This window comes from Mobula hypostoma, chromosome 2 (genome assembly GCF_963921235.1).
Source record: "Mobula hypostoma chromosome 2, sMobHyp1.1, whole genome shotgun sequence".
NCBI classification, from domain to species: Eukaryota; Metazoa; Chordata; class Chondrichthyes; order Myliobatiformes; family Myliobatidae; genus Mobula; species Mobula hypostoma.
Window position 1 is genome coordinate 119404435 of NC_086098.1, and position 20906 is coordinate 119425340.

The 20906-nt window shown below is 42.4% G+C and overlaps 1 protein-coding gene across 1 annotated transcript in view; it reads left to right on the plus strand.

Moving 5' to 3' along the window:
- Window positions 1-20906, plus strand: part of LOC134357440 (dynein axonemal heavy chain 8-like) — a 1088497-nt gene that overhangs the window by 18617 nt on the left and 1048974 nt on the right. Inside the window, exons 4-6 of the mRNA XM_063069028.1 lie at window positions 5880-6031; window positions 11924-12113; window positions 14829-14989. Of these exons, the coding sequence (XP_062925098.1) occupies window positions 5880-6031; window positions 11924-12113; window positions 14829-14989 (503 nt within the window). The remainder of the gene's footprint in view (window positions 1-5879; window positions 6032-11923; window positions 12114-14828; window positions 14990-20906) is intronic.

Below are 20906 nucleotides of genomic sequence, written 5' to 3' on the forward strand. Positions count from 1 at the left end.
TTCTAACTGGCCTAAATCTTTCTGCAAGCTTTGAAAACCTATTTCATTATCCACAATTCCGCCTATCTTAGTATCATCTGCATACTTACTCATCCAATTTACCACCCCATCATCCAGATCATTAATGTATATGACAAATAACATTGGACCCAGTACAGATCCCTGAGGCACACCACTAGTCACCGGCCTCCAATCTGACAGTTATCCACCACCAGTCTCTGGCGTCTCCCATCCAGCCACTGCTGAATCCATTTTACTACTTCAATATTAATACCTGACGATTGAACCTTCCTAACTAACCTTCCGTGTGGGACCTTGTCAAAGGCCTTTCTGAAGTCCACATAGACAACATCCACTGCTTTACCCTCGTCAACTTTCCTAGTAACCTCTTCAAAAAATTCAATAAGATTTATCAAACAGGACCTTCCACGCACAAATCCATGTTGACTGTTCCTAATCAGACCCTGTCTATCCAGATAATTATATATACCATCTCTAAGAATACTTTCCAGCAATTTACCCACCACTGATGTCAAACTCACAGGCCGATAATTGCCAGGTTTACTCTTAGAACCCTTTTTAAACAATGGAACCACATGAGCAATACGCCAATCCTCCGGCACCATCCCTGTTTCCAATGACATTTGAAATATTTCTGACAGAGCCCCTGCTATTTCCACACTAACTTCCCTCAAGGTCCTAAGGAATATCCTGTCAGGATCCAGAGACTTATCCACTTTTATATTCCTTAAAAGCGCCAGTACTTCCTCTTCTTTAATCATCATAGTTTCCATAACTTCCCTACCTGTTCCCCTTATCTTACACAATTCAATATTCTTCTCCTTAGTGAATACCAAAGAAAAGAAATTGTTCAGAATTTCTCCCATCTCTTTTGACTCCACACGTAGCTGTCCACTCTGATTCTCTAAGGGACCAATTTTATCCCTCACTATCCTTTTGCTATTAGTATAGCCGTAGAAACCCTTGGGATTTATTTTCACCTTACTTGCCAAAGCAACCTCATAGTTTTTAGCTTTTCTAATTTCTTTCTTAAGATTCTTTTTACATTCTTTATATTCCTCGAGCACCTCATTTACTCCATGCTGCCTATATTCATATGACCTGTTTTGAAATAGTGTCTAAACTATTTTATTTAATTACCATGACAATGTTCATATATTAATAAACACATATTACTGTGTACTTAAATGTTTAGGTTTTTCAAACTTGGGGACAATTATTTAGAGCTTCAGTATAGAGAAATGCCTTCTCAAAGAGGGCAGAGAATTTCTGGCATTATCTCACCCAAAGGGTTGTGGAGACTGTGTAACTGGAGGCAGATAATATTTTTGAAAGTTTGTAGAATAAAGGGTTATGAGAAACTGGCACAGAGATATAACAAATAACTTTAGATCATTTCATCTTTCTTTATGTCCATATCAGAATTGCCCACTTCTGATTAACATACAGCTGTGATTTTGACTCAATGTTTCAGATACTCCTAGTGTGTCAAAACTGCCCTTGTCCTACATACTTGTTATTACGAGGGGTGTTTGATAAGTTCGTGGCCTAAGGTAGAAGGGGTCAATTTTAGAAAACCTAGCACATTTATTTTTCCTAGATTTACACACTTAGTCCAGCTGTTGTGGAGCATACGGATCCCTTCTTTGTAGAAGTCGGCATCTTGGACCTCCAGAAGTGGTCCACAGCAGGGGTGATTGATAAGTTCGTGGCCTAAGGTAGAAGGAGATGAGTTATTAACTTAAAACTTTCTGCATTTTCACTCAAAGAGTTGAACTGCATGTGCATGTGACAAGAGCTGTATAACTCATCTCCTTCTACTATAGGCCATGAACTTATCAATCACCCCTCGTAGCAATGTATTACACAGGCAAAGAAGCATAATCTGATTCTTAACCACAGTAGTGTAGTGGTTAGCATGATGCTATTACAGCTCGGGGTGCCCAAGTTCAGAATTCAGTCCCAGCGTCCTTGTAAGGAGTTTGTACGTCCTCCCTGTGGACTGCATGGGATATCCCTGGGTGCTCTGGTTTCCTCCCACAGTCCAAAGATGTACCAGATAGGTTAATTGATCATTGTAAGTTGTTCTCTGATTGGGTTAGGGTTAAATTGGGTTTGTTGGGGTTTGCCTCAAGGGGCGGGAAGGGCCTATTCTGTGTTGTATCTATTAATTAATTGATCAGCTCACCTTATCAGAGATATTTTCTTTTCTCCACCCATTCATAGAATTATAGTACAGCTGAAACATACAACACAGCAGTGGATCCTTTCAGCCCACCTCGTGCATGTGGACAGTGAGTCCATTTGCCACTCAGTACAGACTGACATCAACATCCTCCACAATCATCATCAACACAGGTGAACCACAAGCCACTGTGCCTAGCCCCTGCTCTACTTGCTTTATACTTTTGACTGTGCAGCTGCAAAGTACAGATGTACAAAGTACAGCTCCAACACTCTATTCAAGTGTTCTGACGACACCATTGTTGTTGGCTAAATCAAAAGTGGTGATGAATCGGCATTTAGGAGGGAGATTAGAAATCTGGTTTAATGGTACCACAGCAACGACCTTTCACTCAATGTTAGCAAAACCAAAGAGTTGATTAGTGACTGCAAGAAGAAGAAACTGGTGATCCATCAGCCAGTTTACATCAAGGCATTGGAGGTGAAGAGGATCAGTCATTTTAAATTCCTTGGCATTTTCATATCAAATGATCTGTCCTAGGACCAGCATGTAAGCGCCATCACAAAGAAGGCGTGACAAGGCCTCAACTGCCTTAGAAGTTTATGTAGATTTGGCATATCATCTAAAACTCTGACAAACTTGTAGAGCTGCACAGTGGAGAGTGTCCTGACTGGTTGTATTATGACCTGGTATGAAAACACCAACGTTCCTGAATGGAAAAGCATACAAAAAGTGGTGGAGACAGCTCAGTCCATCATAGGTGAATCCCTTCCCACCATACAGTACAGCTGTAAGGAGCGCTACCACAAGAAAGCAGTATCCATCATCAAGGACTCCGACCATCCAGGCCATGCTCTCTTCTTGCTGCTGCCATTGGGAAGGAGGTATAGGAACCTGAGATCCCACAACAGGTTCAGGAGCGGTTATTACCCCTCACCCATCAGGCTGCTGAACCTGTTGTTCTCTGTTTGTTTGTTTGGGGGGTATTTATTGATTTATTTATTTATTTTCTCCTTTTTTTGCACTTTGGTTGTTTGTCATTTTTTATTGGTGTAGTTTTTTATTGATTCTATTTTACTTCTCTTTTCTACTGTGAATATCTACAAGAAAATGAATCTTAAGGTAGAATGCTTTGACATATACATACCTTGATAGTAAGTTTACTTCGAACTTTGCATTAGGCTTGGATATCTCTTTCCCATTTCTATCTAAGTATCTTTTAACTGCCTTTTAATTGCTGTATTATATCTGCTTCCACTACCTCTCTAGCAGCTAAGTCCAAATAGCCATCACCATCTGTGGTGATTCTTCTGTCACTTTCGTTATATTATCAAAGTATGTAAATGTTATCAAATGGTACCTTTGAGGTTCATTACAGGAAAATAAAGATATTCGATTGATTTTATGAAAACCTATACATAAACAAAGACTAACAAACTACCGATGTGCAAAAGAAGACAAAATGTGCAAATAAAAATAAATAATAATGAGAACATGGGTTGTAGAGTCTTTAAAGTAATTCAGTAGGTTGTGGAATCAGTTCAGAGTTGTGATGAGTAGAGTAATCCATGCCAGTTCAGGAGCATCATGGTTGTGGGGTGATAACTGTTCCTGAATTGGTTGTGTATAATGTAAGGCTCCCACCATTGTAGAGTTACGCAGCACTAAAACAGATCCTTCAGCCCAACATATGCATGCCTTCCAAAGAGTCTTATTTGAGCTTGTCCCATTTTGCTGTGATTGTCCCATTTCCTATTAAAACTTTTCTATTCAAGTGACTGTCTAAATATCTCTTAAACATTGTAACTCTACCCACCTCGACAGCTTCCTCTGGCATCTCATTCCATCTACTCACTACCCTCTGTGGAAGGTTGCCCCTCAGGTTCCCTATAGAAATTTCCATTCTCACCTTAACTGTATGTATTCTTATTTTAGACTCCCTTACCCCAGAGAAAGACTGCAATCATCCATCTTATCCATACCTTTCAAGTTTATAAGGTCACCCTTCAGCTTCCTATGCTGCAGGGAAAAAAGTCCCAGCCTATCCAATCACTCCTTATATCTTAAGCCCTTCTGTCCGAGTAATATCCTCATGAATCCTTTCTGCATCCTTTCAAGCTAAATGACATTATTCTTATATCTGGGTAACCTGAACATGTAACCCTGGGTCTCTCTGTTCTACAACACTCTCCAGGGCCCAAATATTTACCATGAGGTCCTGCTGTGATTTAACTTATCACAGTGCAATGCTTTGCACTTGTCCAATTTGAAATCCATCTCCCATTCCGTAGCCCATTCCCCCAGTCCACTTAAACCCTGTTGTAATCTTAGATACCCTTCTTCACTGTCCACTGAACCGGCAAATTTGATGTCATCTGCAAATTTGATAAAATTTGTTATGTCATGAAAGACTAGCAAGTTTGTACAGTTGTACCATGGAGAATGTTCTGACTGGTTGCATCACCAATTGATATGAAGACTCCAGTGCACGAGGCTGCAGAAGGTTATAGACTCCTACCAAGTCTCTCACCAACAAAGACATCTTCAACAGGTGGTGCCTCAAGAAAACGGTATTCATCATTTAAGGACCTTCGCCATCTGGGACAGGCCTTCTTCTCATTCCTACCATCAGGGAGAAGTACAGAAAACCTACACTTAATATTTTAGGAATGGATTCTTCCCCTTTACTGTCAGATTTATGAACTGTCCTTGAACTAATTTCTCTTTTGCACTATATGTGTGTGTCTGTATTTACTTATTTATTGTGATTTGTAGTAATTTTTTAAAATCTTGCACTGTTCTACTGCCAAAAAAAAACAATGAATATCACAACATATACAGAAGTATTGAAAGGCCTAGATAAAGTAGACAGAGAAATTGTTCCTAATCTTGGACCAGAGAGTGCAACCTCAGAATACAAGGACGTCCCTTAAGAGCAGATATGAGGAGAAACTTCATTTAGCCAAAGGGTGGTGAATCTGGAATTCATTGCCACAAATGGCAGTGGAGGCCAAGTCACTGGGTGTATTTAAAGTGAAGGTTGATAGATTTTTGATTAGTAAGGGGGTGAAAGGTTATGGGAAGAAGGCGGGAGAAAGGGGTTGAGGGATAATAACACAGCCATGATAGAATAGCAGAGCAGACATGATGGGCTGAATGGCCTTATTCTCCTGTGTCTTATGGTGTTATACATCAGGGATAATAAACCTGATTCTGATTGTCATCCAAATCATTAATATAGAAGACAAACAACCGTGGACCCAGTACTGAAACCTGTGGCAAACCATTACAGGCCTCCAATCTGAATAACAGCCCCCCGGTCTCTTTCTCTGCTCTGGAAATTAACTTGTTTTCTATTTTCTTCAGTTCTGATAATGGGCCAGGACCTGAAATATTAACTTTATTTCTATTTCCACAGATTCTGCCTGACTTGTTTGGCATTCCAACATTTTCTGTTTTAAGGATAATCATAATTTATTATGTTATTTAGATGGAGGGAGGTGCGGGTGGTTTGACAAGTCACATGTTCCACTTTGCCTCCCTTGACAGGACAGTATAGCATAGCATTTTTTGAGAGAACTACTTTATTGGATAATCAGTCTTACCAAATATGCATGTCGAAGCATGAGTAGCAAATAGCTGAATAATGGTTTGACAAATTAATTATTTTTAGAAAGTGGACGAATTATTGCTGGAGTTGCTAAAGGGACGAAAATGATGCGATTATTTATGGGAAAGTTATCGGAAGTATGCCTTGATGGTCTGTGCTTGTTCTTTGTGCGGTACCAAAATTATATTCCTATCACAGAAAGGAATATACAAGAGGTATGAAATTATCATTTTTATTGGCAGTAGTGACCATTTTACATTAGCGTATTGTTGTGGGAAGTTTATATTTTTCTGTACTTAGCTTAGCTTGAGACATTATTCATCTTATACACAAAAAAAAATTATCCCATATCAAGCATTACCAGCCCATTGCCTCAAAGATACTAGAGAACTAATCTTTTCCCCACTATGCACTTGGACCAAACTTCTTGTTAATGTGTTTTTGTGTGCTAAATCACAGAAGGGGGCTTGGCTGCTTCTGTTCTTGCATGCTTACAGCAATTTGAATTTTCCTTAATTCCATTTCTTATTTGTTTAATAACAAGTACTATACAAATTGAGTTTATGGAAATTCGCCATGACATTTAAAACTTTGACTAACTTCTATACAGGTGTAGTAGAGAGTATATTGATGGCCTGGTATGGAAGCACCAATGCCCTTGAATAGAAAATCACACAATAAGTACTGGATATGGATCAATCCATCACAGGTAAAGCCCTCCCAAGCATGGAGCACATCTACATGAAACGCTGTTGCAGGAAAGTAGCATCCAATATCAGGGATCCCAACCACCCAGGGAATGTTCACTTCTCACTGCTGCCATCAGGAAGAAGGTACAGGAGCCTCAGGACACACACCACCAGGTTCAGGAACAGTTACTACACTTCAACCATGAGACTCTTGAACCAAAGAGGATAACTTCACTCACGCCAACACTGAAATGTTCCCAAAACCAATGGATTCACTTTCACTCTTCAACTCATGTTCTGGATACTTACTGCTTATTGATTTATTATTATAATTTCTTCTGTTGATCACACTTAATGATTAAACATCCATAATTCTCTGGTGTGCTGTATTTGAAGGTTCCTTTCATTAAAGAAATTCTTCCAAACACCCCTTTGTTCTGAGATTATATCCACTGGTTCTAGAGCCCAAGTCACCTCAAAATCTGTACCAAAAACATTACTCCACATTCACATTGCTTCACATTCTTCTAAATTCTCGATCAAAAGACCAATTACTGCATCTTTCCTCATAATATAGCTTTTTCATCTCTGGAATCTATCTGGTGAAACTACTCTGCACTCTTCCAAGTCAGTATTCCAGATATTGTCTTGCCAATGTGTTTTCCAGTTGTAGCATTATTATTTTAGCATCCCATCCCCATTACAGTAAAGGCACAACTGCCATTTGTCTTCCTAGTTATCCTCTGTATCTTAATGCCAGAAAAAGACATGTTTATTTTTACTTTGTTTCATATAAGCACCTTAACAGCTTCTATCCTGCTATTACAAGACTATTAAATGGTCCCCTCATGTAATAAAATGGATTCTTGATCTTACAATCTACCTCAATATGGCCTTGCACCTGATTGTCAACCTGCACTTCACTTTCTCTGTTACTGTAACTCTGTAACTGCATTATATTGTTGTTTACCTTGTACTATTTCAATGCCTTGTTGTAATGAAATGATCTGTTAAGATAGTAGGCAAGACAGGTTTTTCACTGAACCTTAGTACATGTGACACTAATAAACCAGTTTACTCCACTATTCTATGAGCTTTGATTTTATATGCTAAAATCTTACATGCTCTCTTAAGTAGGACTTTATCAAATAGTTTTTTAAAGTCTATACACATGATATCCACTGGTTCTTCCTCAAAAAGTATCAATTTCCCTTTTAGTATGATTGAGTTCAACTTGAAATTTGATAGGGAGAAAGTAAACAGTAATATTGGCATAGCAGTATTTCAGTAAAGTAAAGGAAATTACAGTGGTAGGGGATGACAGCAGAGCAACAATGGTATGTGTTTCTAGGAAAAAATGAGGAAGGTGCAGGATGGATGTATTCCAAAAATGAAGAAATACTCAAACGGCGGAATAGTACAACTGCGGCTGACAAAGGAAGTCAAAGCTAATGTAAAAGCAAAAGAGAAGGCATGCAACAAAGCAAAACTTAGTGGGAAGATGGAGGATTGAGGAGCTTTTAAACCCTACAGAGAGCAACTAAAAGAATCAATAGGAGTGAAAGATGAAATATGAAAGCAAGCTAGCAAACCATATCAAAGTGGACAGTAAGGGCTTCTTCAAGTATGTATAAAATAAAAGAGAGATGAGACTGGATATAGGACCACTAGAAAATGAGACCAGAAAAATAATAACCGGGGACAAAAAGATGGCAGATGAACTAAATGAGTATTTTGCATCAGTCTCCACTGTGGAAGACACTAGCAGTGTGCCAGATGTTGAAGGGTGTGAAGGATGAGAAGTGAGTGCAGTTACTATTACAAGGGAGAAGGTGCTCAAAAAGCTGAAAGACCTAAGGGTGCATAAGTCATCTGGACCAGATGAGCTGCACCCTAAGGTCCTGAAAGAGGTTGTGGTAGAGATAGTGGAGGCATTAGTAATGATCTTTCAAAAATCCGACTGGAAAATTGCAAATGTCACTCCAATCTTTAAGAAAGGAGGAAGGCAGCAGACAGGAAATAATAGACCAGTTAGCCTAACCTCAGTGGTTGGGAAGCTGTTGGTGTCAGTTGTTAAGGGTGAGGTTATTAAATACTTGGTGACACAGGGCAAGATAGGACAAAGTCAACATGGTTTCTTTAAGGGAAAATCTTGCCTGACGAACCGGTTGGGACTCTTTGAGAAGATTACAAATAGGATAGACAAAGGGGATGTAGTGGATATTGTATATTTGGACTTTCAGAAGGCCGTGCCAAGGTGCCACACATGAGATTGCATACTAAGTTAAGAACCCATGGTATTACAGGAAAGTTACTGGCATGGTTAGAGCATTGGCTAATTGGTAGAAGGCAGCAAGTGGGAATAAAAGGATCCTTTTCTGGTTGGCTCTTAGTGACCAGTGGTGTTCCACAGGGGTCGGTGTTGGGACCGCACTCACACTGATCTCAGGCACTCACAGACCTCTGGCACACTGTCTTCCGCAGTGAAGACTGATGCAAAGTATCCATTAAGTTCATCTGCCATTTGTCCCCCCATTGGTATCTCACCAGAATCATTTTCCAGTGGTCCAAGAGAAACTCTAATCTCTCTTTTGCTCTTTATATAACTGAAAAACTTTTTGTATCCTGCTTTATATTATTGGCTAGTTTGTCTTGATGTTTCATCTTTTCCCTTATTATAGTTTTTTTAGTTGACTTTTCTTGGATTTTAAAAGCTTCCCAATCATCCAACTTCCCACTCACTTTTGCTACCTTATATGCCCTGCCCTTGGCTTTTATGCTGTCCTTAATTTTTCTTGTCAGCCACGGTTGCCTGCCCCTGTCATTTGAGAACAACTTTTGTGGGACATATCTATCCTGTGCCTTGTGAACTATTTCCAGAAACTTCTGTCGTCTCTGCTGTGCCATCATCCCTGCCAGTATCCTCCTCCAATCCACCTGGGCAGGCTCCTCTCTCATGCCTCTGTAATTCCCTTTATTCCATTGTGATACTGATACATGTGACTTGTGCTATTCTACAGCTCTCCAGAGCCCTATCTGATCTTTGCTTCCTAAATCTTAAGTATGTTTCTTTCTTCCTCCTGTCTAAAGATTCCACTTCCCTTGTTAACCACAGTTCTTTCCTTTCCCTCCTTCAATGGGTTAAACCTGTACAGAACTCCGTGGAGGTGTACCTTAAACAATTTTGATACTTCTGTTGCATAGTTCCCTGAGAACATCTGTTTCCAATTTAAGCTCCCAAGTTCCAGCTTAATAGCATCATAATCAACCCTCCCCCAATTAAATACTTTCCCATGCCATCTGCTCCTATCCTTATCCAACTCAGAATCAGAATCCTTTAATATCGCCAAGTATGTGGACACATACAGGGAATTTGATGCCGGTTTTCCTGAGCTCTCACTGTACAGAATCAAAAAGCAAACAAAACTATAGTGCAAATAATCGTGGACTATATACGATGAGGTATGCCTGTGTATGTACAGGTGGACTTGGTTTATAATAGACTAAAATTCAAGTGTTCATAAGACTGATGGCATACGGAAAGAAACTGTTCTTCTACCTATTTGTCCTGGCAAACAGTGATCTAAAGCGCCTACCAGAAGGAAGGAGTTGGAACAGGTGATGTCGAGGGTGTGATGGGTCTACAATGATGCTGCTTGCTCACTTCCTGACTCTGGATGCATATAAGTCCTGGATCGAGGGCAGCTTCACACCAATAATCCTTTCTGCAGCCCTGACGGTTCTTTGGAGTCTATTCTTGTCTTGTTTGGTAGCTGATCCAAACCAGACAGTGATGGACGAACAGAGAACAGACTGGATTATTCCTGAATAGAATTGAATCAGCAGCTCCTGAGGCAGGTTCTACTTCCTGAGTTGACATTGGAAATACAACCTCTGCTGAGCCTTTTTGATAAGAGTGTCTGTGTTAGGTGTCCACTTCAGGTCCTGGGAGATTGTGACACCCAGAAACCTGAAGGTCTCCACAGCAGACACAATACTGTTGAGTATAGTGAGTGGGGGGAGTATTGGGGGGCTCCTCCTGAAGTCCACATCTCCACAGTCTTGAGCATATTTAGCTCCAGATTGTTCTGACCACACCAGAGGGCCAGCCGTTCCACCACCCGTCTGTATGCAGACTCATCACCGTCTCGGCTAAAGCCAATGACATTTGTGCCGTCTGCAAACTTCAGGAGTTTAACAGATGGATCCTGTGAGGTGCAGTCATTAGTGTAAAGGGAGAAGAGCAGTGGGGAGAGCACACATCCCTGGGGGGCACCGGTACTGACTGTCCGGGTGCTAGAACTGATGCTCCCCAGCCTCACTTGCTGCACCCTGTCAGTCAGGAAGCTTGTGATCTACTGACAAATGGCAGGGGAGACAGTGAGCTGTGTGAGTTTAGTAACTCTATACTGTTACTAAATATCAGGGGTTTGTGGTTATTGACTCTGAAATGCTTGCCCAGTGAGACATCAATCACCTGACCAGGTTCTTTGCTTAGTACTAGATCAAAAATATGGTCTCTCCTATTGACAGCTTGTCCACATATTCTGTATCCTTTCTGGACACTCCAAACAAATTCTGCCCCATTTAAACCTTGCATTAAGGAGGTGCCCATCAATATTAAGGAAGTTGAAGTCACCATAAGACCATATGATATCGGAGCAGAATTTGGCCAATTAGTCATGGATAACACCAACCTTGTTATTTTCACACCTTTCCAAAATCTGCCTACTGATTGGCTCCTCAGTGTCCCTATTGCTATTGAAGGTCATGCAGAATACTCCCAATAAAATGATTTCTACCTTCCACTTTCTGACTTGCACCCTCACTGACTTAATAGATGATTCCTCCATGACTTTCTACCTTTCTGCAGCTGTGATGCTATCAATGCCACTCTTTTACCTCTCTCCCTGAACCTTTTGAAACATCTAAATCCTGGATCATCTTGCAGACATTCCTGCCCTTGTGACAGTGAAGCCTCTATTTTTATTTAGAAATTAGATGGATAGTCACAGTCTTTTTCCCAAAGAAGGAGAATCTCAAAATTGAGGGCAGAGGTGTAAGGTGAGAGGGGAAAGGTTTTCCTAGAGAATGGTGAGTGTACAGAACGAGCTGCCAGAAGATTTGGTAGGACTAGTAGAAGTAAATTTACAATATTTAAAAGATGAGAAAAGCTTACAGTGATATCAAATTCAGACACATGGGACTTCCCCAGCAAGGCATCTTATTTGGCATGGATGATGTGGGCTGATGGGCTTGTGCCTGATTTTTGATCTGAAATATTAACTACATTTCTCTTTCCACTGACATTATCTAATCTGCTGAGTAATTTTTTGTTTTTCTTGATTTCCAGTATGTACAGTTGCTTGATCCTTATAGTAATAATCATGTTTGACTTACCAATATACCTATTTGCAGGAGACATTCTTCAGCATTTTGGATGGTACTGATGGAATACTCACTGGTGCTGTGAATATACTGGAAAATATTTTCTTACCAGCTATTTCTGCATGTGGAAATTGGGGAGCACTTAATCAATCCATTCATGGGGAGAGGGAGAAGAAAACCTTCAAAGATACTATTAATGGATACATCACTTTCTTAAATGGTACGGTGTTTTACTGACAGCCTATAAAATATGGTAGTTAAATTTAATTTGAATTTACAAACATGGATCGTGTGTTTTTTTCAATCATGACAAGGGAAAATGAAAAAAAATTACTGGATTTTAAGTTTCTAAAACTATCTGTTGTGATTTTGGAGATTTTTATTTCTGACTTTAATGAAATCACCATAATTTTCTTCTATTTTGAAGTGCATCCATAGAATAAGTTTCAGTTTTAAATGCTTTCTTTCAATATATTCGATAATTTGTAATTTGCTTTTCCTTTTACATTAGGTCACAAATTCATTCATCCTGGGATGAGAGGTGTGAGGATGATGTGTCAAAGATATCCTTGTTAATTGTTCTAGGCTAGCCTGATAAGGTGTGGTGGTAATCAAACAATGGTTGAGTGATCACATTTTCTGTCAGGTCCCTCATCCATCCTCCCCCCAGACCATCATTAATCTAAATGGCTTGGTAGTCTATTTCCACCACCTGCAATGATGCATAATTTGAAAAGTTCTGCTAATTTCAATTATTTGCTGGAGCTCTCAGAATATAGTCAAGATAAATGTTAAGATGCTCTGCAATGCACATCTATAGAAGATTGTAACTATTGTTGTGCATAGTGCAGCTCTCTTTAGCCTCCTCAGAAAATAGAGGCATTGGTGAGCTATCTTGACCGTTGAGGATGTGTTCTGGGATCATGAGAGCTTGTAAGAGGTTGTGCGAGATATATACTCACATGAGTTTGAAACTGCTTGTGGTTTCCCCTGCTATGCTAGCACCATGTGAGTGGTGTAAGATTTCCTGAAGTCAGTAACTATCTCGTTTGTCTTGTTGACATTGAGGAAAAAGTTATTTGCCTGACATCAGGCCTCAAGGTGTTCCACTTTCTTTCTGTAGACCATCTTATTGTTGTTGGTGATGAACCCCACCACTGTCATATCATTGGTGAACTTGACAATATGATTGCTTAGGTGTTTGGCTGTGTGTTTGTGTGTGAGCAAAGTGTACAGCAGTGGGATCAGCGCACAGCCCTGGGGGGGCACCCATGTTGAGGATGATGGAGAGGGAGAAGCAGTTATGCATCCTGACTATCTGAGGTCTGTTAATTAGGAATTCCGACACCTGGTTGCATAGAGATGTATTTAGACCTAGAAGTAGGTGTTTGTTCACAGAGGTCTGTGCAACAATGCTGAACTGAACTGAAATCCAGAAACAACATTCTGACATAATTGTGTGCCACAGGGATCAGTGCTGGGTCCATTGTTATTTGTCATCTATATCAATGATCTGGATGATAATGTAAATTGGATCAGCAAGTTTGCTGATGATACAAAGATTGGAGGTGTAGTAGACAGTGAGGAAGGTTTTCAGAGCCTGCAGAGGGACTTGGACCAGCTGGAAAAATGGGCTGAAAAATGGCAGATGGAGTTTAATACTGACAAGTGTGAGGTATTGCACGTTGGAAGGACAAACCAAGGTAGAACATACAGGGTAAATGGTAAGGCACTGAGGAGTGCAGTGGAACAGAGGGATCTGGGAATACAGATACAAAATTCCCTAAAAGTGTCGTCACAGGTAGATAGGGTTGTAAAGAGAGCTTTTGGAACATTGGCCTTTATTAATCAAAGTATTGAGTATAAGAGCTGGAATGTTATGATGAGGTTGTATAAGGCATTGGTGAGGCTGAATCTGGAGTATTGTGTTCAGTTTTGGTCACCAAATTACAGGAAGGAGATAAATAAGGTTGAAAGAGTGCAGAGAAGGTTTACAAGGATGTTGCCGGGACTTGAGAAACTCAGTTACAGAGAAAGGTTGAATAGGTTAGGACTTTATTCCCTGGAGCGTAGAAGAACGAGGGGAGATTTGATAGAGGTATATAAAATTATGATGGGTATAGATAGAGTGAATGCAAGCAGGCTTTTTCCACTGAGGCAAGGGGAGAAAAAAAACCAGAGGACATGGGTTAAGGGTGAAGGGGGAAAAGTTTAAGGGGAACATTAGGGGGGGCTTCTTCACACAGAGAGTGGTGGGAGTATGGAATGAGCTGCCAGACGAGGTGGTAAATGTGGGTTCTTTTTTAACATTTAAGAATAAATTGGACAGATACATGGATGGGAGGTGTATGGAGGGATATGGTCCGTGTGCAGGTCAGTGGGCCTAGGCAGAAAATGGTTCGGCACAGCCAAGGAGGGCCAAAGGGCCTGTTTCTGTGCTGTAGTTTCTATGGTTTTATGGTTCTATGTTCTTGTCTCCTAAGTGTGTCAGGGCCGGGTGCATGACAAACGCTATGGCATTTGTTGTTGAGTGGTTCATATTTGCTTGTTATAAGGTCTGCCTCAGCCCCTGCACTTGTTGCCCTGGTTCTCAAACCTGAGTTACTGTAGTTTAAACCCTCCTTATTAACAGTCCCCTCGAGGATAGTGGTTCCTATCCAATTCATGTGCTATCTGTCCCTGTTGTGTGGGTCCCAACTGCTTTGGAAGAGAACACAAAAAATATCAAATCTGAAGCCCTTGCTCCTGCACAGATTGATAGACCTTTAGATAATAAAGACAACAAGATATGTTAAGATTATGGAATAAAATATTGTGGTAAAATATAAACTCAAGAGATTCTGCAGATGCTGAGATATCATCCGGGGCCAAATAACCTCCTGTTTTAATTTCTTATCTGAATGGGATTAATTATAAATGTAATATTTTCCTTCAGGTACTAAAATAAGCCTTGAAAAAGCTGTTGTGCTGAAGAGTGAAATGGTTGACCTTACTCGGCTGCACTCATTTGAGCAAGTGAAAGCTGCAGCATCGAATCCAGAATTAATATTACAGGTTGAAAATCTGCTTTTGCAATGGTACAATCAACTGGAACAGGTTTGTATACTTGAGTACTTTAACTTTTTAACATGGTTAATATAAGGTCTCTTGTTAATAATTATCTCAAGACTAATGTTTCATTTTGCGCCTTTTGAATGACACATCTCCACCATGAGTCACTTATGACCGAAATGAGGATAAGTTTTTTCACACAAAGGGTGGTGAATCATTCAAATTCTCTGTTTAAACAAGCTGTGGAAGCTCAATTATTAATTTCATTCAAAAAAGAAATTAAAGATTTTATATAAGTACTAGAGGAATCAAGGCTTATGGTGTTAGGACAGATAAATTGTACTGAGGCAAAGATCAGTTATGATTTTGCTGAATTGTAGAGCCGATTTAAGGGGCTGAATGGCCTACTTGTGCTGTTATATCTTGTTATTTTTACTATTAAAAAGGTATGAATACATATTTAAAACTCATAATACCTATTTTGCACAATGCTGATGGCATCAAATGTGATAGATTGATCAAGCAGATGGACTTAGTTGGGCCCCGAAATAGAAAGAATTGGAAGTGGTAGGGGATGTGTGAGAATAAAGAAGGTTGAGCCACGAGTCAACTTGAAGATGATAAAACAATAAGAAAAGGGAAACTAAGAGTCAAGATATTGAAAAAAATGTGTTGAGGCATTAGAGGATTAGGCAAACAGAGTCGGCTGTGACATTTTAGGCCAACAGAGCTGGATGTGTGACTGGCTGAATGGTGGTAAAAAGATTTGGAAACATGATTGAGGAGCTTAAACCATACTTGCAGAGTTGTAAAGAGTTTGGGTGAGAGATATGCCAAAACAAATGATTTGAAATTCAGCCTAGGAAGATTGATGATTATTTGCCTTCCTGACATGTCCTTATGCCCACAGGAACTCAGTGAATTGAGCAGCAACAGTGGAAGGAAAGGAATTGTCAACATTTCAAAAGTGAAACTCTTCAAAAGGAATAGCTCTGTTAGATAATTCAGTTGCCTTGGGGCCTGTTTCTGTGCTGATTAGGGGTTTCAACTGAAATGCTGACATTGTAGCAGAGCTGGAGGAACTGAGAGAATTCAAGGTGGGGCCTATTTAAAGGTAGTTGCCTGTTTACCACAAAATGAAGCACAATTTTTTTGTTCTTAAAGACTGATGGAAGCAGAGTCTGAGCTATCTTTAAGTCAGAGTTTGATTGTTGATGAAAAGCCGAAAGGTTCCTGTATATAGGTTCCGAGGAGGTGACGAATTGGAATGTAGGAGGGAGATTGAAAGTCTGGGTGAATGGTGCCACAATATTTCAGAGTGAAACTGCATTAGGAGTAAACAACAGGAATTCTGCAGATGCTGGAAATTCAAGCAACACACATCAAAGTTGCTGGTGAATGCAGCAGGCCAGGCAGCATCTCTAGGAAGAGGTACAGTCGACATTTCAGGCCGAAACCCTTTGTCACGACTAACTGAAGGAAGAGTTAGTAAGAGATTTGAAAGTGGGAGGGGGAGGGGCAGATCCAAAATGATAGGAGAAGACGGGAGGGGGAGGGATGGAGCCAAGAGCTGGACAGGTGATTGGCAAAGGGGATATAAGAGGATCATGGGACAAGAGGTCCGGGGAGAAAGACAGGGGAGGGGGGGGAACCAGAGGATGGGCAAGGGGTATAGTCAGAGGGACAGAGGGAGAAAAAGGAGAGTGAGAGAAAGAATGTGTGTGTATATAAATAAATAATAGATGGGGTACGAGGGGGAGGTGGGGCATTAGCGGAAGTTAGAAAAGTCGATGTTCATGCCATCAGGTTGGAGGCTACCCAGACGGAATATAAGGCGTTGTTCCTCCAACCTGAGTGTGACTTCATCTTTACAGTAGAGGAGGCCGTGGATAGACATGTCAGAATGGGAATGGGATGTGGAATTAAAATGTGTGGCCACTGGGAGATCCTGCTTTCCCATTGCTGAGCGTAGGTGTTCAGCAAAGCGGTCTCCCAGACTGCGTCGGGTCTTGCCAACATATAAAAGGCCACATCGGGAGCACCGGACGCAGTATATCACCCCAGCCGACTCACAGGTGAAGTGTCGCCTCACCTGGAAGGACTGTCTGGGTCCCTGAATGGTGGTAAGGGAGGAAGTATAAGGGCATGTGTAGCACTTGTTCCGCTTACAAGGGTAAGTGCCAGGAGGGAGATCAGTGGGGAGGGATGGGGGAGACGAATGGACAAGGGAGTCGCGTAGGGAGCGATCCCTAAGGAAAGCAGAGGGAGGGGGAGGGAAAGATGTGCTTAGTGGTGGGATCCCGTTGGAGGTGGCGGAAGTTACAGAGAATAATATGTTGGACCCGGAGGCTGGTGGGGTGGTAGGTGAGGACCAGGGGAACCCTATTCCTAGTGGGGTGGCGGGAGGTTGGAGTGCGAGCAGATGTGCGTGAAATGGGGGAGGTGCGTTTGAGAGCAGAGTTGATAGTGGAGGCCTCGTCCTGGAATGAAAAGCCTTATCCTGAGAGCAGATGCAGCGGAGACGGAGGAATTTCGAGAAGGGGATGGCACTTTTGCAAGAGACAGGGTGAGAAGAGGAATAGTCCAGATAGCTGTGAGAGTCAGTAGGCTTATAGTAGACATCAGTGGATAAGCTGTCTCCAGAGATAGAGACAGAAAGATCTAGAAAGGGGAGGGCCGTGTCAGAAATGGACCAGGTAAACTTGAGGGCAGGGTGAAAGTTGGAGGCAAAGTTAATAAAGTCAACGAGCTCAGCATGCGTGCAGGAAGCAGCGCCAATGCAGTCGTCGATGTAGCGAAGGAAAAGTGGGGGACAGATAGCAGAATAGGCACGGAACATAGATTGTTCCACAAAGCCAACAAAAAGGCAGGCATAGCTAGGACCCATACGGATGCCTATAGCTACACCTTTAGTTTGGAGGAAGTGGGAGGAGCCAAAGGAGAAATTATTAAGAGTAATGACTAATTCCGCTAGACGGAGCAGAGTGGTGGTAGAGGGGAACTGATTGGGTCTGGAATCCAAAAAGAAGCAGAGAGCTTTGAGACCTTCCTGATGGGGGATGGAAGTATATAGGGACTGGACATCCATGGTGAAAATAAAGCAGTGGGGGCCAGGGAACTTAAAATCATCGAAAAGTTTAAGAGCGTGAGAAGTGTGCCCCTTTGTCCCCCTTCGCCCACACCTCAGCGAGTTCCGTGTTCGCCATGATGCGGAACTCTTCTTCTGCCGTCTCCGTCTCTGAGCCTACTTCTTCGGCAAGGACTCTTCCACCCCCACCGATGACCCCTTCTCCCGTCTTCAACCCTCCTCTTCTTCATGGACACCCTGCTCTGGTCTTCTGCCTGCTCTGGATCTCTTTATCGCCAACTGCCAACGGGACATCAACCGTCTCGACTTCACCGCACCTTGTTCCCATTCCAACCTCACTCTTTCGGAACGCTCTGCTCTCCACTCCCTCCGCACTAATCCTAACCTTATTATTAAACCCGCCGATAAGGGGGCTGCTGTTGTAGTCTGGCGTACTAACCTCTACCTTGCCGAGGCACAGTGACAACTCGCGGATACCTCCTCTTATTTACCCCTCGATCGTGATCCCGCTAAGGAGCACCAGGCCATTGTCTCCCACACCATCACCGACTTTATCCGCTCAGGGGATCTCCCATCCACTGCTACCAACCTTAAAGTTCCCACACCCCGCACTTCCCGCTTCTACCTCCTACCCAAGATCCACAAACCTGCCTGTCCTAGCAGACCTATTGTCTCAGCTTGCTCCTGCCCCACCGAACTCGTTTCTGCGTACCTTGACATGGTTTTATCCCCACTTGTTCAATCCCTTCCTACATATGTTCGTGACACTTCTCACGCTCTTAAACTTTTCAATGATTTTAAGTTCCCTGGCCCCCACCGCTTTATTTTCACCATGGATGTCCAATCCCTATATACATCCATCCCCCATCAGGAAGGTCTCAAAGCTCTCTGCTTCTTTTTGGATTCCAGACCCAATCAGTTCCCCTCTACCACCACTCTGCTCCGTCTAGCGGAATTAGTCCTTACTCTTAATAATTTCTCCTTTGGCTCCTCCCACTTCCTCCAAACTAAAGGTGTAGCTATGGGCACCCGTATGGGTCCTAGCTATGCCTGCCTTTTTGTTGGCTTTGTGGAACAATCTGTGTTCTGTATCTATTCTGGTATCTGTCCCCCACTTTTCCTTCACTACATCGACGACTGCATTGGCACTGCTTCCTGCATGCATGCTGAGCTCGTTGACTTTATTAACTTTGCCTCCAACTTTCACCCTGCCCTCAAGTTTACTTGGTCCATTTCTGACACGGCCGTCCCCTTTCTAGATCTTTCTGTCTCTGTCTCTGTCTCTGGAGACAGCTTATCCACTGATGTCTGCTATAAGCCTACTGACTCTCACAGCTATCTGGACTATTCCTCTTCTCACCCTGTCTCTTGCAAAAATGCCATCCCCTTCTCGCAATTCCTCCATCTCCACTGCATCTGCTCTCAGGATGAGGCTTTTCATTCCAGGACGAGGGAGATGTCCTCCTTTTTTAAAGAAAGGGGCTTCCCTTCCTCCACTATCAACTCTGCTCTCAAACGCATCTCCCCCATTTCATGCACATCTGCTCTCACTCCATCCTCCCACCATCCCACTAGGAATAGGGTTCCCCTGGTCCTCACCTACCACCCCACCAGCCTCCGGGTCCAACATATTATTCTCCGTAACTTCTGCCACCTCCAACGGGATCCCACCACTTAGCACATCTTTCCCTCCCCCCCCCCCCGCTTTCCGCAGGGATCGCTCCCTACGCGACTCCCTTGTCCATTCGTCTCCCCCATCCCTCCCCACTGATCTCCCTCCTGGTACTTATCCTTGTAAGTGGAACAAGTGCTACACATGCCCTTACACTTCCTCTCTTACCACCATTCAGGGCCCCAGACAGTCCTTCCAGGTGAGGTGACACTTCACCTGTGAGTCAGCTGGGGTGATATACTGCGTCCGGTGCTCCCGATGTGGCCTTTTATATATTGGCGAGACCCAACGCAGACTGGGAGACTGCTTTGCTGAACACCTACGGTCTGTCCGCCAGAGAAAGCAGGATCTCCCAGTGGCCACACATTTTAATTCCACATCCCATTCCCATTCTGACATGTCTATCCATGGCCTCCTCTACCGTAAAGCTGAAGCCACACTCAGGTTGGAGGAACAACACCTTATATTCCGTCTGGGTAGCCTCCAACCTGATGGCATGAACATCGACTTTTCTAACTTCTGCTAATGCCCCACCTCCCCCTCGTACCCCATCCATTATTTATTTATATACACACATTCTTTCTCTCACTCTCCTTTTTCTCCCTCTGTCCCTCTGACTATACCCCTTGCCCATCCTCTGGTTCCCCCCCCCTTGTCTTTCGCCCCGGACCTCCTGTCCCATGATCCTCTCGTATCCCCTTTGCCAATCACCTGTCCAGCTCTTGGCTCCATCCCTCCCCCTCCCGTCTTCTCCTATCATTTTGGATCTCCCCCTCCCTCTTCCACTTTCAAATCTCTTACTAACTCTTCCTTCAGTTAGTCCTGACGAAGGGTCTCGGCCTGAAACGTCGACTGCATTAGGAGTAGCTGAGTTAGATATTTTGGTTGTCATAGGGCCTGTTTCCATGCTGATTCAGGGCTTCAAATGAAATGTTAATATGGGGCCAGTGGAGGAACTAAGAAAGGGGATTAACATTTTTACAAGCTACAGGATGGGAAGAAATATAGTCAAGATTACTGTGAGAGTCTGTAGGTTTATAAAAGATAGCAGTGGATAGTTTGGCTTCAGAGATGGTAATAGGGAGATTGAGAAACAGATAAGAAGTGTCAGAGAGGGGACCAAATAAATTCGAGGGCAGAGTGGAAACTGGAGGTTAAGTTGATGAAATTGTCAAGCTCTACATGGGTGCAGGAAGTAGCAC